This window comes from Carcharhinus amblyrhynchos, chromosome 10 (assembly GCF_965287045.1).
Source record: "Carcharhinus amblyrhynchos chromosome 10, sCarAmb.v2.hapA, whole genome shotgun sequence".
NCBI lineage: Eukaryota > Metazoa > Chordata > Chondrichthyes > Carcharhiniformes > Carcharhinidae > Carcharhinus > Carcharhinus amblyrhynchos.
Window position 1 is genome coordinate 13,201,720 of NC_137333.1, and position 16,509 is coordinate 13,218,228.

A 16,509-nucleotide genomic window follows, 5' to 3' on the forward strand; every position below is an offset into this window, starting at 1 on the left:
ACATTTGTTGCTTCCTTAATGCTTGTATGAAAAATATTAGTTTCTCCTTGAGAAACATGACTAAGCCATGCGTAAAAAGTTTATATAAATTTTAAACGACTAAATTAGTAATATGTGTTCTCCCTTTCCTGTATATAATTACATCATATCATGCTGTTGTTATTGTGACTGAACATGTCAAAGATTTGTTCTTCAGTGATTTTTTTTTAATCATGCATTCCACATATTGGTTACTTTATTCGCAACATGCCAATATGCACATAATCAAAGATATGCACAGTGGTTAGCACTGCTGCTTCACAGCTCCAGGGACCTGGGTTCAATTCCTGGCTCGGGTCACTGTCTGTATAGAGTTTGCACATTCTCCTCGTGTCTGCGTGGGTTTCCTCCGGGTACTCCGGTTTCCTCCCACAGTCCAGAGATGTGCGGGTTAGGTTGATTGGCCATGCTAAGAAATTGCCCCTTTAGTGTCCTGGGATGCGTAGGTTAGAGGGATTAGTGGGTAAAATATGTAGGAATATGGGGGTAGGGCCTGGATGGGATTGTGTTCGGTGCAGAGTCGATGGGCTGAAGGGCCTCTTTCTACACTGTAGCGTTCTGTGATTCTATGATTCTATGCCACATCTGTACATGTAGCTTTCAAAGGTTGTACAGTGGAAGCCACCCTTGACCTGGGATATTTATTTAAAAAAATAGTGATTCATAGGTATTAAATTAAAATCCCCCTCTCTCTAAGGGCATAGTCCTGGTCTTTATGGTCGTGGTCAAGTTCAGAAACATATTGGGTTGGTTCAGCAGTGATTGTTGAGACTCTTGAGAAGTCTTGATTGGAGCGCACAATCGTATTTTCCCCAGAAAATTTAAACTTCTGGTGGATAAATTTATGCAGCCTGGGCTCCTTCAAGAATGTCTCTGACATTAACTTTAGTATTGAAAACTTGGGTTTGATGCCCTATACTTAACTAGATAGTTAGCCTGGTGTTCTCTCACCATTAATCTTGGACGTAGGGCAGTGAGTAACTGCAGGAACAATACTGGGAGGCCTAAAACACTGCGTCTGTCTCTAACCCACTACAGAGTTAGTTTAAACATTTGAAAAAGTTAAAGTTCTTGCTTTTTTTCCCCAAAGATTTACCATAACATTGAAAGCATGCTGACCTCAATGGATGTTACATGAACTGGTGACATCAGGAGGAGGCATGGACACTCTACTTCTCCTTACCAATCCTGTTCATGGATCCCTGTGATAAAGCCTCATTCCTTGCTCTGGGACAGAGTCCCGGTTGGACGGGTGAGAAGTGGTGTAAGGGCACACTTTTAATCACGGTCAGCAGCAACTGCCATAGCTTTGCCATTGATCTAAAAATTTTGGCCATAGCACTGCTGCCTCACAGCACCAGAGACCGGGGTTCAATTCCGGACTTGGGTGACTGGAGTTTGCATGCTGTCTTTGTGTCTGCATGGGTTTCTTTCAGGTGCTCTGGTTGCCTCCCACAGTCCAAAGATGCGCTAGGCGGATTGCCAATGCTAAATTGCCTGAACTATGTAGGTTAGGGGGACTGGTGGGGTAAATATGTGGGGATAGGGCCTAGGTGGGATGCTCTGCTGAAGGGTAGGTGCAGATTTGATGGATCAAATGGCCTCCTTCTGCACTAAGGATTCTTTGATTCTAAATTTAGTGTTTATTGTGTCTTTGATTTCATTATTTCCCATTACTAATTACCCAGACATACATTCTGGAGGACTAATGCTCATTTTAGTTACTCTTTTCCTTAAATACTTGCAGAAATTTTTACTACCTAGTTTTACATTTCTAGCAGAATTTTTCTTTCAATTTGATACATCCATGGCTAACTAAGGAAGGATTGAGTGCTTTTCATAGTCTTTCTCTTTCACTGGAATGTTTCTTTGCCTAGAGTTACAAAATTTCTCCTTCAATGTCTGCCACTGCATCCTACCTTTTAGCCTGATTTCCCAGTACACTTTAGACTGCCCTGTCTTCATTAGCTTGCAGTTGCCATTATTTATTTGATTTGATTCATTAGTGTCACATGTATTAGCATACAGTGAAAAGTATTGTTAGTTGCGCACTAAAGAAGGAAAGGAGAGAATGCAGAATGTAGTGTTACAGTTAGAGCTAGGATGTGGAGAAAGATCAACTTAGTGCAAGATAGATCCATTCAAGACTCTGATGGCGGCAGGTAAGAAGCTGTTCTTGAGCTGGTAGGTACGTGACCGTAGAAATTGTATCTTTTAAGATATAAGTTTAAAACATGAGTCTCAGACCCATGCTTTTCACCCTCAAACTGAATGTGAAATTCAGTCATGTTATTATCAGTGCTACTGACAGGCCCCTTTTATCATGAGGTCATTAATTAACCCTGTCTCATTGCACACTGTCTGCTGTCTGATTGACTTATGAACTTGCTGCACGAAGATATTATCCCGAATACACTCGAATGAACTTGTCTCTCAGGTTTCAGGTTATCTTCAGTGTTGCAGGTGATCACATCAGGTGGCATTATTAGACCTCAATGGTCGTTGTATTTATCCCTGCTTCTGTTACACTCAATAGCTTTCTGATGTTCACTTGTCACATATGTCAATTTTTTATCAAACAATCAAACTTTAAATAATCAAACAAAGTTTAGATCTCTCTTCCACAAATAGCTATTTAAACTAGCTCAATTGTTAATTTTGAATCCAAGATTAATAAATTTTAGTTAGCTAAATATGCAGAAGGTTAAACGTTAGAATTAGCCTGCATCAGGTAATCTCAGTTTTCTTCTCCACCTGTTCTCAGTTCTCGGCAGTACTCAACAGTCTTATTGCATTTGGTCTTTGAAACAAGTTAACCTGGAGAGAGCAAAAATTACTGGCACTTTAATGTACTGAATCCTGAAGACCTTTAGCTAGAGTTGTTAAGCAATTTCACTATAACTGATGCATCAACAACTGTTCTCCTTTATCTAATCTGTTGTAGCTGATTGGCATACTTTTTTTCTGTTCTAATCTTAGAGTTTACATAACATGCAGGAACTACCTGGACTATGTTCTTTATAACACAATGTAATATTCCTTGGCCTCAAATTCAAATTCTTCAGCCACGTCTATCCTTGAGTCCTTGAATATGCCCATTAAATTCCGTTGAATTCAAAACTTAATGGATCTAGTCTATTTGGCTTTATTGTTCTAACTCTATGGCCAATTTCCAAACCCCAGTTTTGTCCTTCACTAATGTTTTCCCACTTGACATTGCTACCTTAATACAGCAAGGACAATGTATAATTGTGCAGGGGATTCCATAACAGAGGAACTTGCATTTTCAGGCCATGCATATTTAATAAAGTTGTAGAAACTATTTGCTAATTTAATCCATTATCATCAGCAACGTCCTTCACGTTTATCAACCTGTGTAGCAATCTTATTGGTAAAGATGAAGTTTTAGTTTGTTCATCCCTTTAAAATGGAGAAGTTGTGTCTCATCATTCTAGCTCACGTACAAAATATCCATAGAAATGTTTTGGGCCAAATCCCAACTTTTGTTAAATTAGTTATTCCTTTGTAGTCGAGATAGATTTGATATCCCATCAGAACCTTCCTCTTTCTGTTAATTATTTTGTCTGTGCAATATTATAAGTGACCATCAGGACTAATGAAGGGAACTGAGGAGATTCCCAATATTTCTCCTTTATACTGGAATGTGCAAGATGATTAAAAAGATGATTGTCAGATGAAATATTCTTCAAAATATTATGAAATAGACGTTGGAATGTAGACACGTTTATATACCATTCATATTAATATATCAATAGGTTAAAGTTTATTTATTAGGATCACAAGTAGGCTTACATTTATAGTAACATCATTGCAGTGTTAAAGTCCCCTAGTCACCACACTGTGGCACCTGTTTGAGTACAATGAGGGAGAATTTAGCATGGCCAGCACACCTTTTGGACTGTGGGAGGAAACCCACACAGACGCTGGGAGCACGTGCAGACTGCGCACAGACAGTGACTCAAGCCAGGAATGGAACCTGAGTCGCTGGCACTGTGAGGCAGCAGTGCTAACTAATGCTGTGCCATGGATTTATTGTCTATGGGTCTCTCTCAAAAGATATTTGTTCATTGATAGGTGCTTGAACACGAGGTGATTTGGAACAGTAATAGCTGGACTGGGTGATATGCTGGGCAAGGCATTAAATTGCCTAGCATTGGTGCACTAAAGTGGTCCGGAATGCATTGTAGATTGCAGATAAACAATGAAACAACTTTGTGCTTCACATGATAATCGCTCCTGTTTTTTGTTTTGCTTATGTGAAAGCTGGAGTGTTTTCGATTAAACAAATTTGATATATTAATTAAATTTGATATAATTAATTTTGGTGGTGGGCATTGTTTAAAAATATTCTTTAGGATATGACATTGTTTACAAACTTGGCATTTATTGCCCATCCTTAGTTGCCATTGGGAAGATGGTGGTGGTAGACTTTATTCTTAAATGACCATGACCCTTGTGATGAACTCCTACAAAGCTGTCAGTTAGGAAGTTCCAGGATTTTGATCAAACACTGAAAAAGGAACAGTGATATATGTCTAAGACAGGATGCAGTGTGACTTGGCAGGTGACTGTCTATCTGCTACCCTGGTCCTTTTAGGTGCTGGAAGTTGAGAGTTTGGGAGATAATGGCTTGCCTGCTGTCTGCCTTAATAAGGCAGGATTTTCTGCTCTCCCTCCAGTGGTGTGATTCACTTTGGTTTGCCATTAGCTGGCAGTGGAATCTTCTGGTTCTCCCATAGTATTACACCCCTGCCACTGGGAAACCTGCGGCAGGATTCGCAAATGGTATAATTGGAAGATCCCACTGTCAGAAATAGCTGAAACTTTCTGGCTGTAGACTATAGAAAATGCAGCTATGGTGATGAATCCTGAAGTTGGTGGTTGGGGTGGCAATCAAACAGACTGCTTTTTTGGATATCATCCCGATTCTTGAGTATTTCTGTAAACGTCTAAACCATTGGTGAATATTCCATCTTATTTTTGACTTGTTTCTTATCGGTGTTAGAGAGGCTTTGGGATTTTGGGAATTAGACCATTTGCCACACAATGTCCAGCCTCTGACGTGCTTTAAAGGCCACAACATTTATGTGGCTAGTCCAGTTGAGTTTCTGGTCAATGGTGACCCTTGGGATGTTAATGGTAGCAGACTCTGTTATGGCAATGTCATTAAATTCCACATGGAAATACTTCTGAGACCCTTTTGTTGAAGATGACCATTATTGAGCACTTGAGCATTGGGAAGACCATACTTGGACTACTGTGCATAGTTCTGGTCACCCTATTATGGAAGGGATATTATTGAACTAGAAAGAATGCAGAAAAGATTTACTAGGATGTTACCAGGATTTGATGGTTTGAGTTGTTAGGAGAGGCTGGATAGACTGTTACTTTTTCCTCAAGCATAGAAGGCTTAGGTGTGTTCTTATAGAGCTCTATAAAGTAATGAGGGGCTTAGATCAGTTAGATAGTCAATATCTTTTCCCAAAGGTAAGGGAATCTAAAACTAGAGGACACTAAGGTGAGAGGGCAGAGATACAAAAGTGTCCAGGGGGGCAACTTTTTCACACCGAGCGTGGTGAGTGTCTGGAATAAGCTGGCAGAAGTAGTAGTAGAGGTGGGTACAATCTTGTCTTTTAAAAAGCATTTGGATAGTTACAAGGATAAGATGGGTATAGAGGGATGTGGGCCAGATGCAGGCAATTGGGACTAGCTTAGGTGTTAAAAGGGGCAGCATGAACAAGTTGAGCTGAAGTTTCCATACTGTAAACCTCTGACTCTGAGAGATAGTGTTAGCTGCCATTCATTTGTGGAATTGTGAACTGAGCTGAAGACTCTGCATTCATCACTGAATATTCTTTCTTCTGACCATATGATGGAGGGGGTGTCATTGATGAAACTGCTGAAGATAGTTGCATCAAATACTCTGCTGTGAAGAAGTTATGCAGTGATGTTCTGGGGCTGATATGATTGGCTGTCAATAATGACAACCATCTTACTCAAAGTATGACTCCAGCTCCTGGAAAGGTTTTCCCTCAATTACTACTTTTCTTCTACTCTTCTAGGGGTTCTTTATGCCAGATTTGATCAACTGCTGCTTTGATATCAAGGGTGGTCTATCTTGTCTTTTCAGCTTTTTCATTCATATTTAGACTAAGGTCGCAATGGGGTCTGGGGCTGTGGTCTCCTGATGGAACCCTAACTAAGTATTGGTGAGTAATTGCCCCTGAACATTTATTTTTGTCTAGTTTTCCGGTGGTTGTTAGTTGATTGGAGTGGCAATTGGCATGGTTTGATCTGTTTGCTTTTATTGGAAAGAACATGCCTGGGCAAGTTCCCATATTATCTTTGTACTTGTCAATATTACAGTGGTACAGGAACAAATTTGCTAATTCTGGGGCATAGGTCTTCAGCGCTGCTGCCAGGATGTTATCAGGGCCTAAATCCTTTGATGTATATATACGGTGCATGTTGCTATTTTTTTAAATTACGTAGAGTGAATTGAATTGACTGAAGACTGTGTTCTGATTATGGGGAATCCGTGAGGTGGCTACGAAGGATCATCAACTTGGTATTTCTGGCTAAAGATATTTGTGAATGCTTTATTCTTGTTTACTTTGTGTCATGCGTTGGCCTTATTGTTGAGAATGGGGGATATTCTTGGTACCTACTTCTTTTAGTTCATGACTGGATGAAGCAAGACTACAGAGCGATGATTGTGAGTTCACTTAACACTGTCCAGAGCATGCTACTTCTACTGTTTGTCTGCACATTTTCTTTCTTTCACAGAATGTGGGCATTGTTGGTTGGACCAGCATTCGTGGCCTGTCCATAATTGCCCTTGAGGTATTGGTCATGAGCTACCTTCTTAATTGCTGCAGTCTATGGTGTAGCTGCATCAACAGTGCTATTACGAAGTGAGTTCCAGGATTTTGAAGCAGCAATAGTCAAGAATTGGTGATATAGTAGTTCCAAGTTAGGTTGCTGCGTGGCTTGGAGGTGAACTTGCAGGTAATGATCTTCCCATGCTGCTTCTGCTTGTTTTTCTAGGCAGTGGGGGTCACAGGTTTGGAAGTTGCTCTCAAAGGAGCCTTGGTGAGTTGTTGCAATGCATCTTGTTGATGGTACACACTACTGTCATTGTGCACTGGTAGTGGAGGGAGTGAATGTTGAGGATGGTGGATGGAGTGCCAATCACGTGGGCTACTTTGCCCTGGACCATGTTGAGCTTCTTGAGTGTTATTGGATCTGCACTCATCCAGGCAAGTGGTGCGTGTTCCATCACATTCCTGCCTTGTGCCTTTACTGATAAACTGGGCCAGTCCCAAGGCAAAACTAGGAGATCTAATCACCCAAATGGAGGAAGTTCATACCTCTTTGATACCTAATGGAGATTGTAACAAAGCAAATGTATTTTTGTTAAGCAGCGTATTAAAAGGGGAGCTTAATCCCAGATTAATGATGCTTGGGATTAAATCCAGATTCTATTTCCACAAAGTGTTTGTGTTGTGATTCGTATTAATATGTTAAATGCATTTCTTGTAAGTAAAAACAGCAAATGTGAACCTGTCTGCAGCCTAAAAATAAGGAGCTTTGATTCTGCTTCACCCTCTTCCGAGGGTGGTGACTAACTGCTATAGAGGGCATAATAGTAGGACAGAAATCAAATAATTAAATTTGGAATTTATTCAAAATGTTGTAATTACTCTCCTAATTAAGTTTTTTTTTTGTTTTTTTTCCTGTTAAAACAGCTGCATAATGAGGATGATTCTCCACAAACATCTGATGTGTTACAGCCAAATCTTCCCACAGAGTCTCCTGAAACATCAGCTGAAACTGACACAGCCCCACCACCTTATAGCAGTGTCACAATGGGAGCAACTGCATCAGCCACAGGTCAGTTTTAGAAATAGCTTCCTTATCTTTAGTTCATTTATGGGATGTGAACATTACTGGCAAGGCTGGCGTTTTATTGCACATCCTCAGTTACACTTGAGAAGGTGCTGCTGAGCTGCTTTCTTGAACTGATGCCGTTCACATGGAGAGTCCTTACTGCTATTAGGTAGATTGACTAGGTTTTTGACTCTGCAGCAAAGAACAAATGTCGATTATATTTCCGAGCTAGGATAGAGTGTAACTTGGAAGAGAATTTGTAAGTGGTCACGCTCCTATTCCCCTGCTACCTTTTGTTCTTTTAAGTGCTGGAGGTCATTGGTTCAGGGGGAGGCCTTGGCAAGTTGCTGGAGTGTATCTTGTAGATGGTGTACAGTGTAGCCTTGTTGCAGCACTGGTGGCTGGAGGTGCCAGTCAGTTGTTTTGTTCTGGCTGCTGATGAGCTGCTTGTGTTTTGGGAGTAGCATTCATCCAGGCAAGTGTAGAGCATTGCATCACATTCTTGACTTTTGCCTTGTAGATAGTGGGAGGGCAGGAGTTGAGTTAATTTCTGTGTATTATTAAAATTCTTCTTTGTATTTTTGTCAAGTTAAGTTTCTGATCAATGGTAACATCTGGAATGTGGATACAAAGAAGGTGGTTAGAATCTGTCTTGTTGGAGATGATCATTATCTGGCGCTTGTAAGACACAAAGGTTACTTGCTACTAATCATTCAAACATGGATGTTGTCCACATCTTGCTGCATGTGACCACGGCCTACTTCATTATCTGAGGAATTGAGAATGAAATTGAATGCTGTGCAATCATTAGTACGTGACTTCGCTTTTAGCTTTGTGATGCAGGGAAGATCATTGATGAAACCGCTGAAGATTATTGGCCACAGGCGACCGCACTGAGGAACACTGCAGTGATTTCCTGAGGCTGAGTTGATTTTGGAATAGTTTATTCCCTAGTCTATTTGTAAGAGTGAGCAGGAGGCGAATTGAAGCAGATTTGCAACAGCCTTGGAAGACAACAACTCTACGCAATGACTGTGAGGATAGAAACTGAAATAAAAGAGGGAGCCATCCAGTTGATTAGTTCTCAAAGTGTTTGCAGTTTAAAAGAAGTAAATATTCCATAACTAAAATAACTCACTGATTTCTATTTTCCTCATTTACTTCTACATCTTTCCTCTTCGCACATATAAAACAGCCCTAAACAGAATCACAAATGACATTATTTTATGATTATAACCATGTGTTTTTTTTTTCATCCTCTTGACGCCTCTGCAGCATTGGGTGGCATGGTGGTTAGCACTGCTGCCTCAGTGCCAGGGACCTGGGTCCAGTTCCAGACTTGAGTGACTGTGTGGAGTTTGCACATTCTCCCTGTGTCTGTGTGGGTTTCCTGCGGTTGCCCTGATTTCCTCCCACATTCCAAAGATGTGTAGGTTAGGTGGATTGACCATGCTGAATTGTACTTTTGTGTCTCAGGGTGTGTAGATTGGGGTAGACTAGCAGGGTAAATATGTAGGGTTACAGAGTAAAATGCTGTTCCAGAGAGTCGCTGAAGACTTGATGGGTTGAATGGCCTCCTTCTGCCTTGTAGGAATTCTATGAATGCATCACAGTTGACCATGCAACTGTCTTCAATGCTTTCCTTTCATTGTCTAGCCCTGTAAGATTGTCTTGAATGATCCCATTCCTACCTATTCAGTAATGTCTTCTTACTCAACACCAACACCTTCTAAGTCTCTTAAGTCAATGGCTCTGTTAGCTTGCAATAACATGATCCCAAGGCATGAGGTCAGCGTGCATATATACACTGAAAACTCCCTGCTCTCCTTCTATAAAACTTCTTGACGCAAAAACTATTGCTTGCATTTGTGTTTCCTAATTAATATGACATCCTAATTGAAACTCTGATGCCATTTTCTTCTCCAGCTAAACAAAGCCATGTGCAAATGTGCACTATATTGTCCCTTCATCTGAGCACCATACTGAAAAAAATCTGTTTAAGTAAAACTGGCTTCAACCTCCTGCAGCATTGCTCATCTTTTTCTCTCACCACATCTCCCTCCTCCGTGCCAGTAAAGCACCCGCCCACACATTTGTCATTTCCTGGCTCCAAAGCTATTAGTACTGACCTTCCATCATCCTCCCTTCATAAACTCCAACTGCTCCAAACTACAGTTTCCCGTATGTTTAAGTCAGTTCATCCATTGCATCCACCCTCGCTGACCCATAAACCCCATCAAGTCAACTTAAAATCCTTGTCTTCAAATCTGTTTCACTAAATGCAATCTCTTCCAACTGAAAATTCTTTCACACAAACTTCAGTCCTCTGAATTTGATCTCCCATACACCCTACCTTTGTTCACCTCTTCTATCCTCCTTTTAAAATATTAATTTATCTTACCATTCAGTTAATCATTAACCTCTTTCCCAAAAATAATAACTTGTATTGATATAGTACCTCCCATGTAATAAACGTTACAAGAGAATTCTAAAATAAAATTTGACACTGAGCCACATGAAGATATATTTGGATAAATGGTTGGGTTTTATGGAGTGTCTTAAGTAAGAACGAGAGGTGGAGAAGTTTTAGGAAGGGAATTCCAGAGTTTTCAGTCTTGCTAGTTGAAAGTATGGAGGTCGAGGGTATCATCCACACTGCTGTAGGTGGTTCTGGAGTTGAAGGTGTTACATAAGTGCAAAATATAATCTTTCTGTCTTTCCTGCCATTGCATCCCTTTTTCATGCCTCCTGACCTTCGAGTCACTTGCTCTCTCAAGCTGTCTTTTGCCTTGTCCATGGCCCTTTACCAATACATTCTATCTTGCTTACCTCCTTTCCTTTCTTTTTCCACCTCTATTCTGCATCTTCCTTTTGTGTGTCACACAAATCTGTTAATTTCCTTTCTTTATATCTCTTTTTCTATTTACTACTATTCGCTTCTGAATCTACATCTTCCTTTCCACTTCTCTCTCCTGCTGTTGGCTCTTGTTTTTTGCTTTTCGTTCCCTCTCCTTCCTTTTTGCCTATTAACTCTCTCTTGAGCCTCTCTCCTGTTTCTGTTTCCTGATTTTTCTTTCTCCCATCTAATTCTCTAAGTGCTGACACTTCTTCGTTCTCACTTCTGTTTCTTTTCCTTTATTTGCTTCTTCCTACAGACTTGTTTTGTATTAAATCATTTATAAGATTGTAGCTACCTGCAGTTTAACCCAAATTGGCAGTTTTGCTTACTGGCGCAAGATGGGCACATTCGTAAGGCTGGGTCTGTGACTCATTAATAAGACAGCAGGTTGCAACCTTTCTCTGTAATTGGATGTAGTATAAACCAAGGAGTTCCAGACACAGACATAAGGTATATAAAAAATGCTTTACTGAAGCATAAATACCTAGCACTGTTGCTGTCTAGATTTGGAAAACAAGATGTTGCTGTTTTCTAAACCAAAAAGATAGAAAAGGCTGATTGTATATTAGTCTCCTTCAACAAATCAGGATGAAATCAATTGGGTGATCTACAGTGAGAATAAACGCAAAGGATCTAAACTCCATTCTAGAAAGCTGTTATAAATTTAAACATGAGCATGGTGGGTAGGAATTCCTCTGGTAATAATGAGTGTTAAAAAAAAATGTGTTCATGATTTTCCATTCTCGTGCTAACAGTTTTCAATATTGGAATAATCACGTTTTGGTAAAATTAACACCGTTTGTTACAAAGTAACTTGCAAATATATTTTTATTTGTTGTCTTCTCTCCAGACCAACAGTTCAACTAATTTTGTCCCTGTCCTGTCTTTCAATAGAATCCGATCTTCAGAGTGACCTTATGCCAGTGCCACCCCCATACAGTGTTGCCACCTCCCTGCCAACATATGATGAAGCAGAAAAAGCCAAAGCTGCTGCAATGGCAGCTGGGGCAGCAGAAACCGGACAAAGAGTGAGAAATTATTTTATTTTAGTCCAAAATGTCAAAGTGATATCATAGCTTTTTTTTAATTAGGTGACTGATACGTGCTGACAAACCAGGTGGATTTACAAAATGGTCTGATGGATACAAGCTAGATGTTTTGCGTAGGAATTTGTGAACAGCAGAAAGCATTAATGAGTTCTACTATTGTGATAATATTACTCAATGATACAGTTCACCCAGTTATTCCTTGAAGCCTTCTGCTCTATGTGCTGAAAACAGATACCCAGTTCTGTGATCCAAGTAGAATTCTTAATCACTTTTGTAAGCCTGCTTCGCTTAACCATTTGTAATATCGGCAAATGGGAGTGTTTACTTCTAGGTCCACAGAAGTATTAACACTCTTTTGAAAATATGCCCACTTTAGAAAAATGTCAATCTAAAAACTTCACCCTCTAATTTTGCAAAAATAACAATTTAAACAACTGTTTAAAATTTTGTGTTAACTACGCAGTTGTGCCAAACTCATGAGATTTTTGACAATCTAATCAGGTTTTTAAAAACTTGAATGGCAGTTTGACATTTTATATTTAGCCTCTACTCATTTGTTACCATATATTGTCTTGTGTTTTTCTGCTTAACAATCTGCTACGCATGGACAGTTTAGGGAGCCTAGGAATCTGTTTGATGAAATTCTACAAAGTACACCTCAGGTACAGTTCTATCCTGCATATATAACTAATGGAGTGCTTGCATTATATGTTTAAAAAATGCTGTTTGCATATTTTTCTAATTGGTCGCTGTGTACTTTTCTTGAGTTTCTGCGTGATGCTATCATATATCGATCACAATTATAATTATCAAGGGTGTTTTCTGTTGCAAATTAGCCCTTTCATAATTTGAACCAGTTTGAGTAAATGCCTTCAAATTGGTGTTAGACTTTTGCCTGAGTTTATACTTTCCCTATGAAAATGATTGGAGGAAAATAACTTTTCCTATAACTAACCTCATTATAATTTTTGTGAAGGGCAGGAAACCCTGAAAGATGAACCCACAAGTGGCAGTAGATTTAGAAGATGTTTTTGGTGGATAACAATTAAATATTATCATATTTTCTTTGGTGGAAACTGGTGATTTTTAAACAGAAAACACTCCCTCGTGTTTATCTTTTATTGACTGAATAGACATTGATTTTGAAGAACCGATGCCTATGAGGTGAAATGTTTTTAATTTTTTGTGTAAAAGTTGTTCATGAGTAAAACTATAATTCACCCTGAATTTCATACAAAATGGGAATCTTTCTAGTAAATACACCCTATTTGCAATGGGGTTATATTACCAGAAAAGCATTGAAAAATGACAGTTTACCAATCACAGCATGCAACACAGGTTATTACATGACTTTGAATATGTCTCCAAACGCACTAATGATATAGTCCAAGAATCATTTAATCATTGGTATGTTAAACCAGGCACTATGTCAAAGAAAACCAATGTGGAACAATTTGAATTTAATTTGAATTTCAAATTTTTGATAGATTGTCTAGCTGCTTAGCCAATGAGATTTAAGAATTAAAAGTGAAACAAAGGAATGATGGGGGAAGATGGATTAGAGTCAAATCAGGTACGGAATGAGAAATAAGGAGGAAAATTGGCTGTTGAATTTAGAAATAAGCTGGGCTTGATCTTGTTGCAGTGGGATATCTCCCTGTATATGCTACTGGTTAGATCTGTATCCTTTCTTGTACCTTTCAGTGTAATTCTTTGTGTGCATGACTTGCTGGAACTGAGAGATTATGATGATGCTATGCCACTTTTCTCCTTAACGAATGACATTTGTGGATTGAGGAAAAACAAGAATGGAGAACGGGTGAATTCAAATGGTAAATCAACCACAGAGAAATAAAGATTGTATGCAGAAAGAGAAGAAAAGATCCTTAAAATGTAAAATTTGATTGAACAGTGCTAATTGTTTTCCTTCCGGATCAAAGCGGTCGATTGACATTACATCAACAATAGCACACATTTAAAAAGAAACATTTGCTACCACGTTTTTCTGCAGCTATTTAATGGACTGTTAATATACAAGTTCCAAAAAATAACAGGAAGGCTAATGGCAAGATGCAGTTGATGAGATGCAAATATTGGAATGGTTTGCAGATTCACAACTTGTGGCATCTTACTTTAATCTCCTGAACTTGTTAGTTGATTTTTATACATTGAATAACAGCAATATTTTGCCAATTATTGCTTTGAAATATCAACATAATTTTTGTCAGCTATTTTGATGTTGTCAATTTGACAGTAGGTGATTGAAACAAGTGTTAAGCGTAGTTCAGAAAATTAAATTATCTTTAAGCAGCGGTTAATTCCTTGCTTTAATGTCTCAGGACTGTAAAATAATAAAAGTGCAATATTTGAATGACAGTGAGATTATGAAGTGCCATCTGGATTATAAATCTGAATTATAATTTTACTACATCTAAATTTAGATTCCTTGAAGTGTTAAATGTAAATTGATACCCCCTGGCAGCTTGACACAATGCATCTGAAAGGATAGCCAAAGCTTTTGGTGGACTGGAACTTTAATATCGTTTAATGGATTTCCATTGAGTAGAGTTGTTTTGAAGTTGTTTTTGAAATCTAGACCTTACCCAAAATAGATTCAATCAGACTTTATTAATTTCAGTTCTTACTTTCTTGCATCACCCGGGAACCAGTATTAAGTTGAAACTGGGATTCTCCATCTCTGCCAGTCAATAGGCTATGGGTTGAAAAAAGAGCTACTGAGGCTCCCAGTGATGCTGATTTGGTCCCAAATGATTAATGGGTCTGCAGTGGAGACAGGAAAGGTTACTATAAAAGTTGGTGATACTTGTGTCCATTAAACTAGATTTTTCAGGCTTCAGGGAGTTGTGGCTATTTGAGATGACTTTTGGAGTGCAGAACATCTGAATCAACACTCGAAGTCAGGCAGCATCTGTTGACAAAATAGACAAGTTAATGTTCTACCTGCAGAGTCTTCAGCGCTAGAGGATATTAATGATGAAAAGTATTTTAAAAGAAACAGGATATGAGACAGAACCATCCTTTTCATTGGAACATTGTAGAAGGCCAAATGCAGAATGGTCATAGGAGGAATGGAATGTTTTGGAACCCTGCATAGTAGTGTGGAAGGTGATGAATGGGTAGTTGATGCATTTCCCATACTTGAAAGTAAATTTCAATATCAGTTTACATAAAAGCGCACAAAGTCAACATTTTGACTTTCACCTGTCCCTTTTATTGATAAAGAACAAAGTTAATGTCAATATATTGTCACCTCTTGGAACCAGGATGATATGGCACAGTTAGCACTGCTGCTTCAGTGTAAAGGACCAGCTTCGATTCCTGGTTTTGGTCCCTGTCTGTGTGGAATTTGCACATTCTCCCCGTGTCTGCATGGGTTTCCTGTGGGTGCTCCGGTGTCCTCCCGCACTCCAGAGATGTGCGGTTTAAGTGGATTGGCCATTCTAAATTACTCCTTAGTGTCAGGGGGACTAGCTAGGGTAAGTGCATGAGGTTATTGGGACAGGATCTGGGTGGGCTTGTGGTCAGTGCGGACTCAATGGGCTAAATTGTCTCCTGCACTGTAGGATTCTATGATTTAACATTACAATATTTGATTTACCATAATTAAAATTGCAGATCCTATAGACCAGGATACGAGTTCAACATTTTAGTATAAAGATGGTCTGTAGATTATTATCTCTTGAACAATAAAACTGCAACAAAAATTAAAAGGCCAGAGCAATTCTAGTAATGGAAAGTGAGATATACATGGAAATCTCATGCTGCTTTTTTATTTTTTTGAGGAGTCAGTGTATCTAAGGGATCAAGTAAATTATGTTACTGTCTGGCTAACTTTGTTATAGCAAAGCATGTTTATAATGACCATGTAGTTTTAATAGCCCCAAGAGCAAGACCTTTTTTTATTTAAATGGAAATCAGTCATACTAAAATGAACATGTAAACAGGTTCAACTCGGACTGAGCTGGATGCAACTGGTAATCAAGCTGATACCAATTGGAAGATAACCAGCTATAGTGTGAATTCTGTATGACGTATGCATTTGTTGCCTGACAAGTTTGTATGCAAACTGAGAATAGGCAACAGGCATGTGGAGGCAACTGCAAGAAGGAAACATGCACGTGCATGAAAATGGTGAGTAAAAGATCTTCTTTGTCTCTAAAAGCAAAACATCATCTATGACACACACTATGATGTAAAATCCTTAAACATAATCTGAAATTGGTTGTTTATTTGTTTTCCTGGTGCAGCAAATGCAAAAACTGAATATAATAATAAGCACCTAGATATAATTTTCTATTTGTTAGTCCCAACTTCATGTTATAATGAAGTTCATCCATTATATTGTTGACAGTTAAGATGAGTTAAAAATTTAGACATATCTTGCGCTCAAGATCAATGTATAGTAGATAAAGGATGGTCTTTTGCCTCAGTTTGCTTTTGTAAACCTGGATCAGCCATCTGACTGGTTTGCTCTGTTTTCCCATCACTTTTCCCTTTGCCACCTTCCACCCTGATATTTCAGTATTTGCAGATTTTAAAATTATAGTTGTACCTCATTTAAGTTCATTTTTCTTTCCTCTTGGCTTTGCG

The 16,509-nt window shown here is 38.9% G+C and overlaps 1 protein-coding gene across 2 annotated transcripts in view; it reads left to right on the forward strand.

The window, feature by feature from the left end:
* ndfip2 (Nedd4 family interacting protein 2) overlaps positions 1 to 16,509 on the forward strand; it is a 75,284-nt gene that overhangs the window by 15,774 nt on the left and 43,001 nt on the right. Inside the window, exons 2-4 of one of the 2 annotated variants that reach the window (XM_080198134.1) lie at positions 7,809 to 7,953; positions 11,744 to 11,877; positions 12,510 to 12,560. In XM_080198134.1, coding sequence (XP_080054260.1) covers positions 7,809 to 7,953; positions 11,744 to 11,877; positions 12,510 to 12,560 — 330 coding nt within the window. The remainder of the gene's footprint in view (positions 1 to 7,808; positions 7,954 to 11,743; positions 11,878 to 12,509; positions 12,561 to 16,509) is intronic. The other variant, XM_080198135.1, reaches the window with a different exon arrangement.